Source organism: Ailuropoda melanoleuca, chromosome 12, assembly GCF_002007445.2.
Source record: "Ailuropoda melanoleuca isolate Jingjing chromosome 12, ASM200744v2, whole genome shotgun sequence".
In the NCBI taxonomy this organism is placed as follows: Eukaryota; Metazoa; Chordata; class Mammalia; order Carnivora; family Ursidae; genus Ailuropoda; species Ailuropoda melanoleuca.
In genome coordinates, this window is record NC_048229.1 from 30,573,000 (window position 1) to 30,591,577 (window position 18,578).

General features: G+C 53.8%; 2 protein-coding genes across 6 annotated transcripts in view; one reads left to right on the top strand and one right to left on the bottom strand.

Annotated features, from left to right (window-relative positions):
• Positions 1–147: 147 nt before the first annotated feature.
• On the bottom strand, positions 148–6,254 carry PRRG2 (proline rich and Gla domain 2). Of its 4 annotated transcripts, XM_019798135.2 has the most exons (8): positions 6,132–6,254; positions 5,331–5,396; positions 4,624–4,721; positions 4,255–4,430; positions 4,069–4,108; positions 2,067–2,202; positions 1,056–1,202; positions 148–737 (listed from the first exon to the last, which is right to left on the bottom strand). In XM_019798135.2, exons 3-8 carry the CDS (start codon positions 4,706–4,708, stop codon positions 719–721), a joined length of 603 nt encoding a protein of 200 aa, XP_019653694.2. In that variant the 5' UTR covers positions 4,709–4,721; positions 5,331–5,396; positions 6,132–6,254; the 3' UTR covers positions 148–718. The 4 variants fall into 4 exon arrangements, with proteins under 4 accessions (XP_019653694.2, XP_034493891.1, XP_034493892.1 ...); XM_034638000.1 differs by lacking the exon at positions 5,331–5,396 and having other exon boundaries at positions 6,132–6,236; XM_034638001.1 differs by lacking the exons at positions 5,331–5,396; positions 6,132–6,254 and adding an exon at positions 6,025–6,044.
• NOSIP (nitric oxide synthase interacting protein) overlaps positions 6,168–18,578 on the top strand; it is a 12,870-nt gene continuing 459 nt past the window's right edge. The window contains exons 1-8 of one of the 2 annotated variants that reach the window (XM_002917836.4): positions 6,168–6,287; positions 13,917–13,987; positions 14,706–14,811; positions 15,908–15,989; positions 17,492–17,651; positions 17,742–17,860; positions 18,007–18,194; positions 18,339–18,447. In XM_002917836.4, the coding sequence (XP_002917882.2) occupies positions 13,918–13,987; positions 14,706–14,811; positions 15,908–15,989; positions 17,492–17,651; positions 17,742–17,860; positions 18,007–18,194; positions 18,339–18,447 (834 nt within the window). In that variant the 5' untranslated portion in view covers positions 6,168–6,287; position 13,917. Of the gene's footprint in view, positions 6,288–13,836; positions 13,988–14,705; positions 14,812–15,907; positions 15,990–17,491; positions 17,652–17,741; positions 17,861–18,006; positions 18,195–18,338; positions 18,448–18,578 lie in introns of both variants that reach the window. The other variant, XM_034637998.1, reaches the window with a different exon arrangement.

Consider the following 18,578-nt stretch of genomic DNA (forward strand, 5'->3'; position numbering starts at 1 on the left):
AAAAAAAAAGAGGGAGAGAGAGAGAGAGAGAGAAAGATACTGAGCGGTAGCAGGGCCTGGGGGTGTAGGGCGCAGCGTTTGTACAGAAAGCCAACTCCGCCGCGCGCAGACGCGCCCGGGAATGCAATTCAGTTTATTTGGTTTTTATTTTTTTTGCGTTGTTTCACTTTTTGTGTCTTTTACAAAGGGTTTTTATTTAGGAGAGGAACTCAACTCCAGTCTCCCAGTGTAATGCGAGCCCTCCCCCAAAAAGCACATTTCCAAATATGCCCCCCACCCTTTCCCTGGGTTGCAGAGTGCCCGCGAGCGTGCACGGAGAGCGCACGAAAACACGCGTGTGCATAAGCAGGGCTCTGCGTGTGCGTGGCCCGTGGCATTGTAGGGCGATGGCCTTGCCACACCTGCTCACTCACGCGAGTGGGTATACCCGGCCTACGCGCCGGGGTCCTAGTTTCCAAGCACGCCTACCCCGGGGGCGGGACTGGCGGGCACCCCCCACAATCAAAGTGTGGGGGCCCGCGAGTAGCCGGGACGAGGGAACACGTTGACCGAGGATACGCGCGTATCCGTACACGGCGGAAACACGTGTGCCAGGGTGGGCCTCGGGCCGGACGACCCCTACTCCCACCACTCCCCGAGCTCAGCTATGTAGTTTGAGAGGCCTGGAGGCTCTGGAATCCGCTGTGAATCTGGGGAACATGGGCTCCGAAGCAGCTCCTCAGCAAGGCCGCCTGAGGCTGCAAGGGGAGGGGCACAACAGGGAGTCAAAGACCCGGCTGTTTTTCCCCCCTGAACCAAGACCACTCCGACCCGCCCGCGGGCGTCTCAGCCAATCGCAGACCCTCTGGGCACAAGACCCACCCTCCGGTAAAGCTCTACACAGACAACACTGGGCCACGCCCCCAGACAATTGCATAGGACCCCGCCCCCACGCTCCAAGCCTCGCCCCGGATAATAAGCTCAAAATTCCAAGTCCCGCCCCTGAGCCCACGCCCCTCCTCCCGCAGCGTCCTCCCCTCTGCGCCCCACCCCCGGGTAGAAGTCCAGCCCAGTACCTGGTGTAGGCGGGCGGAGGTGCGTCGTGCACCCCAGAGGCCGCCAGCGCCTGCTCGTAGGTGGGGAGGCCTGGAGGTGGGGGTGGAGGCAGGGGCGTCGGCAGGCCTAGGTCGCCCAGGGGACTCAGGGGATTAATGAGCTCAGCCCTGGGGACAGAAGGTACACTGTTAGCAGGGGAAACCCACATGATAGACTTGGGAGAAGACAGGCGGGAAGACTTAGGGACACAGACTTTGAGAGTGGCAGGGGGACACAAGTGGAAGGGAGAAAGGCCAGGGGAAAGAGGGTCACCTTCAGCCTGACCCTCCTCATAGAAAAGCACCTCAGAATGACAGGCAGACGAACAGAGATGGGCAGACAGAAATCAACTGCTGAGACATACTCATTCACAGACACACATGCGTTCTAGTTACAGGAAGAGCAATGGAGAAAAAGACAGCCCTGCAGAGAGACAGGTAGATACACACAGAAGCAGACACAGCACAGAGATACACCCAGTCACAAATTTCCCAGTGCCTCTCTTAACAATAAACTCTCGAAAACCCACTAGACTCGCCATACTTTCCTGACACTCAAGCACTTTCTTAGACCCTGCCACTGAGAAAGACACTCCTCGAGAACTCACAAGGCGTGCACACACGTGTGCTCTAGCCTGTCACCACGGAAACTGACATATCACAGACACCCAGAGACCACATGCTGCAGACTCACCAGATGCAATACACACAGAGTGATAATCACACATCACCCGGGTACCATGGAGACAGGCAGCAAATATTGATTGAGCTCCTACTGTGTGCCAGGTACTGAGGATATAGTCAGACAGAAAATGGCAATAACCCTACACGCACAGTCTCACAGACTGACTCTCCACCTGATAGTATCCTCAGACACTTCCTCAGTGACCACCTGTCCCAATCCTCGACTCGTCTCCTTACGTCCACCCTTCCTCTTTCCTCTGCTCACCCTGCTTTCCAGCCCCTGGGCCCCTTCTGTCTGAATCCCCTTACTCTTGGGGATAGGGCTGCTGGCCTCCAGCCCGTCGGCAATGCAGATACCAAAAGGCTCCCAAGCTGGCCAGGACAATGAGCAGGATGCCAGACGTCAGCCCCACAGCCAGGCCTGCTACGTCCACTCGTCCACGCCCTGCAGTGGGGGGAAGGGGGGGGCACTGTGTCAGGGGCTGTCACTCACCCCGACAACCCAATGCCTTCCCCCTGAGGGAGGAATACAGGCCAAGAAGCAAAGCAGAATGGCGGGGCCCACTCCCCAGGTGTGTGACGCCAGGCAACTCAACGCACTGGTTTCTGTTAGCCTCCATTTGCTGCTCTATAAAATGGGAACACTAAGTCCTCCCCCATGGCTTGTGGAAATTCATTGAGATCAAACACACTAAGGGTCTATGATAACTTCATCTGGGACTAAAAAAATATGGCAGTGGAATCCCCATGATGACAGAGGCCCCTCCCTGGACACAGTGTGGCTCAAGTCCCTCCTAAGCAAAATCCATCACTAAGCGGGCAATGGACACGCTGAAGATGGGGTAGGGAGCTCAGGTAGGCAACTCCAGAGGCCCCCACACTGAGCATTACCAGATTTAGCAAATAATAATATGATACCCAACCAATGAATTTTTTTAGTGTAAGTATGTCCCTTGGAGTATTTAGAATATACTTATACTAAAAAATTTATTCAAGTATATTTGAAATTTCTGATGGGGTGGGGCATCCTGTGTTTTATCTGGCACCCCACCCCCTTCTGGAACATAGCTCCTTTACCACACCCAGGCCACTGAGGGGCAAGACCTCAACTCTGAAGAAAGAGCAGAATCGCAGGAAGTTTTCCGACTTGACCAGAAGGCTACGAAAAATTCATTTATCAATGGAGGAATTTCAGGACCTCCCCCCAAGTAACAGATGTCTGGGTGTCTAGAAGTCAGGTGGACCCTTTGCTAACCCCTAGGCCTTTAGCAATCAAAGGCCTCTTGTCTGAGGGGGAGCAGACACAGGGAGAACTCCAGCTTGGCGAGGCCTTCCTGGGTCTTGCTGCTGGGGAGACCTCCTTTAGCACTGGGTCGGGAGCTTTGCTCAAACAGTAAACCCCAGGCTTTTAGCCCCGTTAGCAAAGAGCTGCACTGAGGAGTGGGCCCTCCGGATTCTGACATGTTTCAGGTGGATTCAAGGAGCCCCCAGGCCTGGCTAGGCCTGCAGTGAGGTAGTTACCTCCCCTAGCAACCAGGCTCCAATGTGAGGACTCGGGCCAGACCTAGGGCTTGTTGCTAAGGGGCATCCACCCCTAGCAACCAGGCCACAGGGGGGGTTGGGCATCTGGTACGGGGAGAGGGTTCCTCCCTGGGCGGTGGGCCTTGGGTCCTGAGACTGGCTAGGTGTGGTTGCTAGGGAGGCCTCCTTGTAACCAGGCCAAGGCCGGGATGGGGCTGTGGGGGAGGGGAAGCGAGCCAGGTAGTGAGTGCTGCAGGCTTCCTCGGTCCGGCCTGGCCGGGGCTGGTTGCTAAGGAACAGTCCCCCCTTAGCAACAAGACTGCAGCCATGGTGGGGCCTTAGAACTCACAGGAAGGGCTGGGGGCAGGCAGCCTGAGCAGGTGAGCTTTCACAGGCTTCCATTACCTGGGCTGGCCTGGCCAGGCCCCGTTGCTAGGGAGCCGTCCCCCTAGCAACCAAGCTGCAGAAGGGGCTGGGGCTCTGGATTCCAAAGAGGGGCTCAGGTGGGTCAGCGCGTCTGAGCCTGATGCCTCATAGGCCCTGGGGCTGTAACCCCCCTCCCCCTGCATTCCTTTTTCCTAAAGACAGGAGACCTCCTCCAAATAAGGTGTTCCTCAGGCAGGGGCTCTAGTCTCAAAGGAGGGGACTCTTTTACTAACCACCTCCAGAAACTCAGGGAGCATGGAATTTGGAGGAGGCAAATTTGGAGCAGGGGATGTTGGCTCAACCTCCAGGGGAAGGGGCTGCCTAGCTGCACAGGAAAAGAGGGCACCCCCCCCCCGCCACTCACCTCCTTTGCCGTTATAGATGTAGCTCTCCCAAAAGCGCTCCTTGAAAGGATGGAAGTAGAGCAAGTGGAAAGGCAGCATGTCAACGGGGAGATTCCATACCCCCAAACCAGCCCACCCTGATTTCTGAGACCCAGGGCAGAGGGAATTGTGGGCCAGGACAACCCAGGGCCCGCAGAGGCTCTCACCGTCCTCGTATTGTCCTCAAAATACTCCCTCGCCTCCTCCCAGGAACATCGCTCCTCGAGACACTCCCGTTCCAGGTTCCCTGGCGTGAGCAGCTCCAGGTCCCAGTGATTGGCTCGTGGAATCCGGCTATGGCTTCCTAGAAAGCTCTGGGCCTCTGGGGAGTCCAGGAAGACTCCTGGGCCCAAAGCACACAAAGGACAGAAAAATGGAGAGTTCCCAAGACTGGGGACATGGAGGAAGCTGAACCTAAGGGGATGGACAACTATGGAGTCCTGGGAGAGGAGGGGACAAGAGGCCAGGGTTCCCAAGTCAGGGGAAGGTGGATGGAGGTCTGTGCCTGGACACCACCTCGTCCCTCAAATACTCACCTTGGTCTTGCTCCCCGCTGGGTGAGGTGTCCAAGCAGATGCTCAATCCCAGGTATAGCAGCAGCAGAGAGGGGTAGCCCCTCATATTTTATGAACACCTGAAACCAGGAGTGGGAGAGATGTCAAGTGCCTCAGCCCCTGGAGGATGAGGCACGGTCACCCTGACTGGACTCGATCATCCATGGTAATCATCATAGCGGACCCTTACGTGGCCTGTATTCTGGGCCAGCAGTGCTATTATTATCCCCATTTTACAGATGAGGAACAGAAAAGAATTGCCCAAGGTCATACAATTTGCAAGATTCAGAAACTGGATTTGAGTGAAAGCAGTGTGCCTCCAGACACTGGAGCAGGGGGCTTATCTTTTTCTCTCCCGTGTCTGCAGCACCCAGCACGAATCTTGGCACCTAGTAGGTGCTCGTAAACATGTCCATCAGTGATCAGGATTCCTTTCTTCCTGGTAATTTCCACCTATACTTGCCTCTCCCTGTGCCCATTGCCACATCCACCCACACAGATCAAAGATGACAGGAGAGGCAAGAGCAGGAGAGCCAAAGAGCCTATATTCTTGGGTCCAGGGGGAGAAGGGAGTGGAGGTCCTGGACTCCTGGAGCCCGGGGACGGGAACTTCTGAGTCCCAGAGGAGTAGGGAGCCAGGAGGCCAGGGTCCCCAAGCCAGGCTCTGCCTCCAGGGGACATTTACTTACCTAACCAGACTTGTGAGCACTTTCCCTTCCTCTTTAATCGGGGCTTCCTCTGCCAGCTGTGGCCAGCTGTGAATGGGGGACAGGGGAAAGGGGAGGGGAGAGGAAGGAGGGGTGCCCCTTTCCCGGTGATCCCGATTTCTGGCAGAGGGGCGGGGTTTGTGATTACCTGCCCTGGGCGGGACTCAGGTAAGGGACAAAGTATTTAAAGGGACCTTAGGATGAAGCGCCTGAGGTCCAGAGCCCCGTGGGGAAGCCAGGGTCTCCCACACCGACACCGTGGAGGTACTTAGGGGATTGGACATCTCTTCCCTTGTTGGCCTCCCTGAGATGGAAGCTTCCCTGGGGGAGCGAGGGCAATAAATGTCTAGGTCTCCAGATAGTTAGACAGCTAAAAACTGGCTGGAAATGTGTGTATCCCTTGGTCCCTGGGGGTAGGTGGACCATGTTGTAGTCAACTCCTATTTCCTGAGGTGATTTGAAGGGTTTTCTCTTCTGATTTCTCAATTGTTCTGCTTCTACACGAGGCACAGAGGAATTGTCCCTTCTCAATTGTCTCTCAACATGCAGTAAGTGACTGATGTACTTGGGAGAGTGAGCTTCCCAATCTCTGGATGAAGTGGCTAATCCTTAAACTCGGACTTGGGGAGACGCAAAGCCTGGGCCTAAGCAGGAAATCGCCCGCCCCGGGAAATACCTAGTATATACTAAGCGCGCCGCATATTCACACCAGTTGCACTAACCGGAACCTTCAAGTTGCTACTCCCGTTTCCGGAGGGAGGGAAAGAAGAAGGGAGGACTTACCAAGTCAGACGCGGTATCTCGGCAACTCGGGGCAGCTCTGCTTCCGGTCTTTTCTGTCGGGCGGAAGTGGGCGAAGCGGAGAGGGAAAACAGCCCTCCTTTCCGGTATAGGGACACAGTTGAAGAAGCAACGAAGGAACGAGGAGTCGTTTGTAAGGTGAGTTCCAGGCGGTGGCGGGATAGTGTTGTTGCGATCGCCTTCCCGTGGGCTAGACTTCTGGGGTCCTGAGGGAGACAGGGATAAGATTTCGAATTCCCGACTCCCTGTCAGTCATTAATAGAGCGCTCCAGGACCTCAAGTTTGAAGCTGAACTACATCTCCCAGCAGCCCCTGGAGCCAGCCAAGCCTCCATCCGGCAGCTCTGCTGAGAGTTGGTCTTCCACGGTGGTGGGCGATGGGCCGGGGGTCCCAGGGGAAGGAGAGACTGGGGCTCTTGCGGGGGTAGGGGTGGGGGTCTAAGGAATGGTTGCTGAGGAAAGACAGACTCCCTTTCCTGCCTCAGTTTCCCAGACTGTGACGGGGAGGTCGGAGGGGATTGTGCAGCCGCCCACCGCCGCCTTTGCTCCTTTTTGACAGCCCGTTCCTTTTCTGAGTTGGCGTGCGGTTTAACCTTTTCCTACGTGGAGTTCTGGGGTCCTGCCGACCTGGGTTCTCATCCCGACGGTGCTGTTGAGTCGGTGTGGACTTGGGCCTCGAAGGGTTTTACTTTAATGTTCTATTATGCAAATGTTCAAACTTGGGCCGCCTGGGTGGCTCAGTCGGTTAAGGGTCTGGCTTCAGCTCAGGTCCCAGGGTTCTGGGATCGAGCCCCGCCTTGGGCTCTCTGTTCAGCGGGGAGCCTGCTTTTCCCACTCCCTCTCCTTCTGCCTGCCACTCCGCCTGTTTGTGTTCTCTGTCAAATAAATAAATTTTTTTAAAAAGAAAGAAAATGTTCAAACGTACATAAAAGGGAAGGAATAATATAAGACTCCACACCGCCCAGATTTACCGATTAGTAATATTTTTGCCATACTAGCTTGGCTTATTGTTTTCATTTAAATATATAAGGCAAATCCTACCCACCGTGACATATCATCCCTAAAACTTGCAGGATGCATGTGTAAAAACAAGGGACATTTACATGACTGCAATACCATCATCACAGTTTCCAAAAGCAAAAATTCTAGAATGTTACATATTACTTGGTCGATAATCAAATCTTGTGTGTCAAAAATGCCTTTTAAAAAAGTTTCATTTGTTTGAATCAGAATCCAGTCAAGTCACTGCTGTTATGTCTCTTAAATGCCTCTTAACTTCTAACAGTCCCCTCCACCCCACCCTTTATTCTTTTTGATGTAATTGATTTATGAAAGAAACTGGATCACTTATTCTGTTGATCATCCCCTTGGGTATGAATTTCTTTTGTTTCCTTGTAATTTCATTTTACTTGCGTCTCCATGCCAGAGGTCAACAGTCCAAACCCAAAATCTGCTGACTTCTTTTTAAAACAAAAATNCCCAGAACGCCGGGATCACGCCCTGAGCTGAAGGCAGACGCTTAACCGCTGTGCCACCCAGGCGCCCCTAGTTCACCCATTTAAAGTCTGCAGTTCAGGGGTGCCTGGCTGGCTCAGTTGGAGGAGTGTGCAACTCTTGAACTCAGGGTCGTGAGTTCCAGCCCCACGTTGGGTGTGGAGATTCCTTTAAAATCGTAAAAAAATCACTAAAAATATAAAGTATACAATTCAGTAGGGGTTTTTTTTTTGGTGTTTTTGTTTGTTTGTTTGATTTTTAAGTAGATTCCATATCTAACGTGGGGTTCGAACTCATGACCTGGAGAACAAGAGTCACATGCCCTGCCTACAAGCGAGCCAGGCGCTCCTCGGTGGTCTTTAGTATACACACAGAGTTGCACAACCATCACCACAGTCAGTTCTAGAACATTTTCATCACTCCAAAAAGAAACCCAGTACCCATTACCTGTCACTCCCCACTCTCCCCTCCACCCCAGCACTGATACCCACTGCTCTGTTTCCTGTCGCTATGGATATACCTAATCTGGACATTTCACATAAATGCATTTTTTTTTTGGACTGGCTTCTTTCACTCAAACAATAATGTTTTCAAGGTGAATCCATTCTGTAGCATGTATCAGTACTTCATTCTTTTTATGGCTAAATACTGTTCCTTTGTCCGAGGTATACCATAGTTTGTTAATCCATTCATCAGTTGATGGACACTTGCGTTGTTTCCACTTTTTGGCTCTTCTGAATACTACGAACATTTGTGTCCAAGTTTTTGTGTGGACACTCCTGTTCTCTCTCTCTCTCTCTGTGTGTCTCTCTCTCAAATAAATAAAGAAATTTTTAAAGAAATTTTTAAAATTATTTTTTAAGATTTTATTTGTCAGAAAGAGAGAGAGGACACAAGCACGGGAAGCACCAGGCAGAGGGAGAAGCAGGCTCCCCGCTGAGCAGGCAGCCAGATGCAGGGCTGGATTCCAGGACCCTGGAAGGCAGATGCTTAACTGACTGAGCCCCCCAGGCGCCCCTAAACATCAGCTGTTATTAATAGAGAGTCTCAGATGCTCACTTTTGCCCTTAGGGAACTCTGTCTGTACTGCTTACATCATGTCCTATTTCTGTCTTTGATTTCCTGGAGTGTAATTAGCCCCTTGGTTTTCCTTTAACACAGAAGCCTCCATACCCCTGGAATGGCCTGACACACACCATTTTTGGGAGAGGGGTGTGTAGCATTCCCTAGGTTCTCAAAGGGATCTCTGGCCCCACGGAAAGGTTAAGAACCCCTGGCTCAGGATTCAGGCAAACCAACCGCAGAAAAAGACAGTTGGGAGAGAATCAGTGATTGGAACACCAGACAGATAGTAGATGATGTTACAGAATCATTAGTGGGTCAGTGGTATCTTGGTCCTGGTTTTTTAAAGTCTCATCTCAGTGCGGTGCTGTTTTATCAGAATAACTACCCAAGAGGTCCTGGAGCCCTTTCATAAGCAGCTAGTTTGACTGAGGGACTGAGTTTTCTAATTCTTTTATTTTAAATAATTAAAAAAAAAAACGCTGTTAATTTTTTTTTTTAGATTTTATTTATTTACTTGACAGAGAGAGAGACAGCCAGTGAGAGGGGGAACACAGGCAGGGGGAGTGGGAGAGGAAGAAGCAGGCTCCCAGTGAAGGAGCCTGATGCAGGGCTCGATCCCAGGACTCCGGGATCATGCCCTGAGCCGAAGGCAGATACTTAACGACTGCACCACCCAGGCGCCCCTATTTTAAATAATTTTTTAAAGATTTTATTTATTTATTTGGAGGGGGAGGCAGAGGAAGCAAACTCCCCACTGAACAGAGAGCCTGAAGCGGGGCTCGATTCCAAGATCCATGACATCATGACCTGAGCCCAAGGCAGCCGCCCAACTGACTGAGCCACCCAGGGGGCCCCTCATTTTAATTAATGTAAATTTAAGCACCAGCACTTGATTCAGTTATGGAAAACTTTTAAGTATACTCGCCACAAAGCGGGTATGTGAATGCACCCTTCACAGCAGGAAATCACAAAACCTAAGTATAGGTCATGTATTGCCAGTGAAAATTTCATGTCAGATGGGCTGAAAGAGGAAAACGCACTCTGGATTTTGAAGCCTTCCCACAGAAAGGGAGCGGGTTAGCCTATATTCTCAGATGGTGACCTTCCTGGGAGGACTGACAGTTGCCACATGGTCAAGAATGTGGCTTCACAGCCTGTTTGCCTGGGTTCGAATCCTGGCTCTGTTGGTTCCTGGCTGGGGGGATCCTGGGAGCCTGTCTTCTCCCCAGGAAAGTGGGCATGACGATAAGTGGCTGTTTTGGATAGTTCCTCTTGAAACACTAGTGACGGCAGAGGGCAGTAGTTCTACTTTCTACTTTGGCCTTAATGAGGAGACAATACTGCGCGGTGGGTGAAAACTCAGCTTCCAGAGAAATCCTGGCCCTGCCACCTGCCAGCCCTTCAGCCATTGGCCAGCAGTTCTTAAACTCTTTGGGCTCAATCTCTTAAAAGTCATTGAGGACTCCCGAGAACTTTCGTTTTTGTGAGTTCCATCAATATTTGCTGTATCAGAAATTAAAACTGATGCTAAAAAAATGTTTTTTGGTTGACATATAATTCACGTAACACAAAATTCATCCATTTAAAGTAGTATATTCATCAGGCAACTGACTGGCTCAGATGGTGGAGTGTGCGACTCTTGATCTCGGGGTTGTGGCTTTGAGCCCCACATTGGGTGTAGAGAGTCCTTAAAAACAAAAATCTTAAAAAAAAAAATCTAAAGTAGTATATTCACTATTTTGTGCAGTCATCCCCACTTACTGATTCCAGAACATTTTCATCACCCCAGAAAGAAACCTCATACTCTTCAGCAGTTACTCCTTATTTCCCCTTCTCCCAGCCTGTGGCAACCACCAATCCACTTTCTGTCTCTAAGGATTTGCCTGTTCTGGACATTTCGTATCCATGGGGTCCTACAATATATGGTCTTTTGTGCTAGATTTCTTTCACTTAGCATAATAAAACTTTTTTTTTTTTTAAAGTAAGCTCCACACCCAACATGGGGCTTGAACTCACGACCCTGAGATGAACAGTCGTATGCTCCCCCTGACTGAGCCAGCCGGGTGCCCCTAAAATTTTTAAAACCCAAGGACGCGCAAGCACACCTTCAATTAGCAGTCAGAGCAGTGACATCCTTACGTGTCACACAGTCTCTGGAAAACTCCACTGTACCCTTGTGAGAGAATAAGAGTAACAAAGGCAAACACACTTTAGTATTATTACAGAAATAATTTGTGGACGCCCTGAAAGCATCTTAGGGAATCCCCCCCAGGTTCCCCGGACATTACTTTGAGAACCAAAGGCAGTGGCTTCAAAGCATCTATTTGCCCATCTGCAAAATGGTGATGATACAGACTTCAGAGAGTGGTTGAGGTTGGACGAGATGAGATGGGGGTGCAGAGAGTTGGCACGGGGTCGGAGACTGTTGGCATTATTGCCTGGCTGAGATGGTCCCTTCATAGCTGCTCCTCTCACTCTGGGAGGGAAAATATCCCCGGCCATGAAGCCAAAGAGTGTAGAAACCCCTGTTATTGGCCACAAGACAAGCAGCCCGGTGCCAAATACCGCAGAGGGTCAAGGCAGTTGACAACTAAGAATAGAGTGGAGAATTGGTCCAGGAGGAGGTCAGCGCGACCTTCGTGAGTGGCAGTTGGGGGGCTGGGGTGGAAGCCAGAGGGCCTGGAGGAGGAGCGGGTGGCAGGTGAGCCGGGGAGACAGGAGGTGCTGGACATTTGCTCAAAAGCTTGGGGGGGGGGTGAGGGAAAGTCGGAGGAGGTTCCGTGGGTCACGTTGGGGTGTTTCCCCAAAGTTAGCTTCTGGGAGCAGCACCGTGGCCACCACTGGGGTGAAATGTCCTATGTCTCCACTGGGGTGCTGGTCACGAGGGCATATACATTTGCCAGGACGCGTCAAACTGCATCCTTAAGATCTCTGCATCTGGTCTATGTCAATATACCGAAGACCAGAAATCGGCTTTTGAGGGAAGACGCCAGTAGGGGGAGAGCGAGATCCACAGCTCAAAGAGAGGTTTGCGGTTCAAGTTGTGGATGTGAAAGACAGTTTCCAAAGGCGACCAGAAGAGGGGAATAAAGACAGAGTTCATTTTGGATTTTGGGAGCCCTTGGTTACACTCCCGCCCACACCCCCATGCCAGCCTTCTGGATCTTTCTTGCAGCCAGAGAGCCAGGGAGAATATTTCCCGAACATCCTCTGTGTGCCAGACTTCTAGCAGGACTCATGCAGTTCTCACAGCAATCCGATCCCGTCAACTAGATCCCATGGTTATCCCCACTTTTTGCCAAATTAATTCAAGGCTCAGAGAAATGAAATGGCCAGCCTAGGGTCGCACAGCCAGTGCGGGGCCATCCCTGGACTCGAGGCCAGGCTGAAGGTCATCCTGCCCAGTTCTTGGATCCCTATAACCTACAGCCTCCTATATCTCCAGCCCCTGCATGGTCCCCACCCTGTAGGCACAGTGCGTACCCTCTTGTTTGTATCGCCTTCTTTAAAACGTACCGTCTTGGGGCGCCTGGGTGGCTCAGTCGGTTAAGCATCGCCTTCGGCTCAGGTCATGATCCCAGGGTCCTGGGATCCAACCCCGCGTCGGGGAGTCTTAGCGGGGAGTCTGCTTCTCCCTCCCTCTCCTTCTGCTGTTCCCCCTGTTTGTGCTCTCTTATTCTCTCTCTCTGTGTCAAATAAATAAATAAAATATTTTTTAAAAAATGTACCATCTTGGGCACGTGTAAATTGGTTGCGATCCTGCTGCATTTCTTACTATTGTTTCCCTTACTTTTTATACCCAGTATTGGGTTAACATCTACCCATGATGCCTTGCACACATCCAGCGGGTTACATCTCAACAGCTGAACAGTCTCCAGAATGGGCTGTCACCACCCATTCTCCCAGGGAGGGGCTTCCATCTGCCTTTGACTCCCCTCCGGTGTAAATAACACCGCTGTGGACATGTATGCTCCCGTGCGGATGTCTCTGAGGAGGTCTTCGGGGCACATCGCCCAAGTGCAGAATCGCCTGTGCTTACTTTGCTAAAGTTCCCCCAGCCTGTGTTCCGGGAGGCTGACCCTGTCCACTCTCCGCGCTGCGATGCCTAAGGGTCCTGTGACCGACCGCGCGTCGTCACCAAGCCCTGGTCTCTACGGTCGTCACCAAGCCCTGGTCTCTACGCAGCTTTCGAAGTTTCTCCCGCCAGACTGATGATAGGCGTCAAGTGCTACCTTACTGTCCTTTCCATCTGCAGAGAGTTTGAGTGTCTCCCCACACGTGCCTAAGTCTTTGAGCTCCTTCCTCCATAAATTGTCCCTTCTTCACGTCCTTTGCTCCTTTTCCTGCTGGGGTAGTTGGGGTTTTTCCTTGTTGATTTGCTAGAGTTCCGTGTACAGTCAGCTCTGCTAGGATGGTCGTTTCGAAGACGTGATTTATTCCAGTGCAACTGATAACGTTAGGCAACAATTTGAGCAGAACGCGGATCTCACCTCTCCTTGCGGATGATCTCACACACCCAGGAGAAAGAGGGCTGCGCTCAGTTGTGTGAGCCCGTAGGCATACACAAAGCACACACACCCCCAAACAGGACATCTCCGAGGCCCCTCACTTCCCCCCTGTGTGTGAGGAGCCACACCCATCCTCATCTGCCGCTAGAACCTTTTTGGAGTTCAGATCACCCTCCTTCTACCGCCTCAGAGTAACTCACATGCCCCCCCACCGCCATGGCCGCTTCCACAAGCAGAGTGTGGATCTTTTTCGAAGTGAAATGCTGTCTCCCTTTTGGGAGTGTATAGATGTTTCTTCACCACTCCATGTGTGTAAGACTGTCCTCCCCTGGGCGCACCTGGGTGACTCAGTCGGTTACAAGTCTGCTTTCGGCTCAGGACACGATCTTAGGGTCCTGGGATCGAGCCCCATGTCAGGCAGGGAGCCCACTTCTCTGCTCCTACCCCCACTCATGCACACGCTGTCTATCAAATAATAAATGAAATCTTTAAAAATAGTTGAATAAATAAAGTGCAGATCAGAGAAGAAACAGCCCTTAAGTCTTGTTCCACTGCCCCTCTAGCAGTTGGGGGAAAAAAAAAAGTCCTCCCCTGACCCAGTTTTCCCATCTGGCGGGGCAGGGGCAGATCAGCTCTGAGGGCCCGTCCACCCTGTGGACTCCCTCCACCACAGCCCTGCGACTGTCCCGTCCTTCCCTCAGGATGACACGGCACGGCAAGAACTGTACGGCAGGAGCCGTCTACACCTATCACGAGAAGAAGAAGGACACAGGTATCAGGTTTGGCAGGGGGACAAACGTCTCTTGAAGTCACCATCCCCGGGGTGCCTGGGTGGCTCAGTTGGTTAAGCATCTGCCTTCGGCTCAGATCATGATTCCAGGGTTCTGGGATCGAGTCCCACATCAGGCTCTCCGCTCAGCGGGGAGTCTGCTTCTCCGTCTCCCTCTCCTTTTCTGCCTGCCACTCTGCCTGCTTGTGCTCTATCAAATAAATAAATAAAAATCTTAAAAAATAAAAGAAGTCACTATCCCCCCTGCCCCTCTGGTTGTGCCTTCTGACTTTCCGCCTGACTGATAGTCATGACCTTACTAGGAATAGCCCTTGGCGATCCTGTAATGGGCATTTCTGTACGGGAACTCGTCAATCGCTGTTGTCATGGCCATGTTCCAGAGGCAGAAACAGGCCCAGAGAGATACAGGACCTTGAGTTTGGTCATAGAGCCAGAGGGGTGGAGGGGAGTCAGCTGTGAGCCTCTCTACCCAGCTTCCTCAGTGACAAGGCCTGTCTGTCTGTCTGTCACTTACCCTCTGGATGAACACCTTCCTGTGAGTCGTGCCCCTGCCCCCGACACACAGACACACAGCCCAAGCTCTTGACTGCCTATTTCTCCCCCACCCCCTGCCTCCACGTTCTCTCTCTGCCTTTCTCTTGGGGTTGGGCAAGGGGCATGTCTCCTGTCCCTCCATCCCCCTGTCTGTCTCTGTCCCCAGCGGCCTCAGGCTACGGGACCCAGAACATTCGACTGAGCCGGGATGCCGTCAAGGACTTCGATTGCTGCTGCCTCTCTCTGCAGCCCTGCCATGACCCTGTCGTCACGTGAGCCGGGGAGCTGCATGGAGGGGGCCGCATGCGTGGGTCTGGCCGCCCGCACAGCCGGGGCGCCCTGGGCAAGGCCCTTCACCTCTCAGAGCCTCAGTGTGCTCATCCGAGACATGGGCATGATCCTAACATGTTCCACGGGGTGTGGGAAAGAATACATTTGTAATAGAGGGTCGGGCCCTTGGAACATTGCCTGGCTCATAATAACAGCTCCTGTGTGGAGCCCTCACTGTTACCTGCCTCACGGCCTGACGGGGGCTTCAGTGAGATTGTGGGTAAAAGGTGCTGGTCCAGTGACTGAATATGGGCTCGGCGTGCCGGTCTGTGTTACAGAGAGAGTGACAAGAGCCGACCGTGGTTTAGGGTCCCCAAGGCCACGTTCAGGTTCAGGGGTTCATGAGAAGTACTCACAGAACTGGGGGAGGTGGTTCTAGTCAGTGACAGCTTATGACAGGACGAAGAAGGAGATTAAGTCATCAGTGGGGGGAGACACATGGGGCAGAGCCTGGGAGGGACCAGGAGTGAGCCTCCAGTCATCCTTTCCGGACAGAGTCCCAGGGACAGCGCTGGTCTCCTAGCAATAACAGGTGACAACACGCGGGAGTACTGCCCCCCAGGGAAGTCCACCCGAGCCCCGGTATCCAGGGTTTTTATTGGAGGCTGGTCCTGGAGACATGGCTGACCTCCATGGGGTTGACCTTGATCTCCAGCCCCTCCATAAGTCTAACTGATACCACACGACCCAAGGCCCCCCACCCCCATGTGCCCCAGGTGAACTGAGACACTTTTATCAGGCAGCACATTCCAGGGGCTCCAAGGTTCCCTCCTGGGGCTGGTCAAGGGCCACTCCTTTGGAATGTGCAGGGTTCAGATCACGATCACGCAGGCCTGCTGAGTTAACCCTTTACAGCACAAGATCCCCCCCCACACACACACACACGTCAGAGTAGATTACAAAGCCCGGAGAACAGAAATGGTCTGGTCTACCTCAGGGAGCCACGCCGAGTGACCGAGTGACCCGCTCCCTGTAAGAGGCTTTAGCGGGTGCCCAGGGCAGGGTGCTGACACTTCTCACCCTGTCCTGTCCTTACAGCCCGGATGGCTACCTGTATGAGCGGGAGGCAATCCTCGAGTACATTTTGTACCAGAAGAAGGAGATCGCCAGGCAGATGAAGGTGATGGGGATGGGGGGAGGGGGCACAGGCAGGGGCAGGCGGCTTTGATGCTGAACTCACAAGCAGAGCTGCTCTGGGCTTCCTTTCTGAGTTCCTTTTCCTTCTGAGCCTTTGCCTGGGCTGTTCCCACTGCCTGGTGCACCATACCACCCCCCCACTTCTGGTTAAATCCTTCTCCTCCTCCAGATATCAGCCCAGGCATTGCCTCCTCTGACCTCCTGCTAGTCCAGGGGCCCCAGGGTCTGTCCTTGCCACCTCTTGACACTTGTCATGGTTGTGATTCTGCATGTGGCCAACTCGTGCCCACTTCCCCCGCTAGACGGCTGGCCCCAGTGGTAGGGAACAAATCTCTTGCCTGCCCCCTGGCCCTAGGTTCTCCGTGAATGCTTGTTGAATTAACTGATGTCACTTCATCTCTCTGGGCCTCAGTTTCAGTGGCTCTAAAATGGGTCCACAGGGCCAAATCAGAGGGCGCCACAGGGCATGCGGGAGATGCCCACAGGTCAGAATTCTCAGGGCCTTTACTTGGAGCCATTCCCACTTTCCATGGGTGAACTATTTTCATGGATAGGAGAGACCCTGTTTATCACTGTGTCTGGGGCACAGCAGGCCTGCCTCTCACCTTTTCCAGCCAGGCTTCCCAGAGTTCCAGAAACACACAGGGCTCCATTATTGTTGAGCCTTCTGTCTTGAGTGGCTTCCCCTGCGGCCGTGACCTGCCCCTGCACTCCCTCATCATGGTGACCACGCCAGAGGCCCTCCCGAGCACCAGTCAGCTTCAGTGCTCTCCCTCAGCTGGGGTGGGGGGCACAGGGCAGTCTCAGAGCTCAGCACCGCATCCCTGCCTCTGCGCACGCGCACACCCACGCCGCCAACGCAGTCAAGGCTCCGTGAATGTTAATTGCTTCTTACTTTCCTGGAACTCGCCTGGAGGGCGGGACAGGGTCTATAGTTCACACACTGTAAAATATAACGTGGCCCACGGGTACATTTATGGAGCGCTTGCCATGTGCTAGGCAAGGTTTTAATTGTTTCCCCAAAATCATCCTGCATAACCCAGTGAACCTGTGAGGTAGGTCGCTGTTGTTAGCCCGTTTTACAGACGAAGAAACTGAGACCAGGAGCAATCTCAGCACTTACTGGAAGCCACAGAGCTCATCAGTGACAGAGGCAAGGTTTAAGTCAGACCATCTGTCTCCTGCCAAGCTGCTGACCACTCTGCTGCCCGGGAACAGGGAAGCCACTGAATCCCAAACCAGCTAAATGGGAAATGACCTAGGTATCCTGCAGTAGGGGAAGAGACGAGCAAGGGCAGCAAAGCTACACCACAGATCACAGCAGGTTAAAGGTTCACACCCTGGCAGTCACCAGCCTCTACGAACGGTGCGAGGACTGTCCACTTTGTAGGCCTCATTTTACCCACCTGTGAAATGGGAAGAGCCACCCTCAGACTCACAACCCACAGGGAGACACATAGTCCACTTCCTTCTGGCTGTCCCCAGGCCTATGAGAAGCAGCGGGGTGCCCGGCGTGAGGAACAGAAAGAGCTGCAGCGGGCTGCAGCCCAGGACCAGGTGCGGGGCTTCCTGGAGAAGGAGGCAGCCATCGTGAGCCGGCCCCTCAACCCCTTCACGCCCAAGGCCGCCTCCGGGAACAGCCCAGGTGAGGGGGAGCAGACTTGCAAGTGAGTGGGGGTCCCGCGGGGCCAGGTTCCTCCCCGGGTGTGGCATCCGAACCCATTTCCCCCTGCAGATGATGCCCGACCTGGGTCCAGCGCAGGCCCCACGGGCAAGGACAAGGACAAAGCGCTGCCCAGCTTCTGGATCCCGTCGCTGACCCCCGAGGCCAAGGCCACCAAGCTGGAGAAGCCTGTGAGTATCCCCAGCACCCTGTGCCCACTTGGGCCCAGAGGGCCAGAATCCCCCGGGGTCCCTTCCCTGCCTGGGAACCCCCCCCTCTTTCCTACACCTGGCCCCAGCCCTGCCTGCTGACCCTGCCTCCCTTCTGTCCTGCGCAGTCGCGCACCGTGACCTGCCCTATGTCCGGGAAGCCACTGCGCATGTCGGACCTGACCCCCGTGCGCTTCACGCCACTCGACAGCTCCGTGGACCGCGTGGGGCTCATCACACGCAGTGAGCGCTACGTGTGCGCTGTGACCCGCGACAGCCTGAGCAACGCCACGCCTTGCGCAGTGCTGCGGCCCTCGTGAGTCACGCGAGTCACCCAGGGGAGGATCCCGGGGCCTGCGGGGCGCGTTGGGCGGGCTCGGGGGTGGGGCTCTCCCTCGTCGGGGCGGGGCCTCTTATTGGTGCCCCGCCCCCCACCCCTCACTCTCCGCGCCCACCGTAGTGGGGCTGTGGTCACCCTGGAGTGCGTGGAGAAGCTGATTCGGAAAGACATGGTAGACCCCGTGAACGGGGAGAAGCTGACGGACCGCGACATCATCGTGCTGCAGCGGGTGAGCCGCGACCCACCTCCCCGGCCTCGCTCTCCAATGCCCCGCCCCCTCCCCTTCCCCCGCCCCCCCCCCCCCCGGACCCCGCCCCCTCCCGGGAGGGCAGCCCTCTCCCCGGCCCGCCCCCGCCCTTC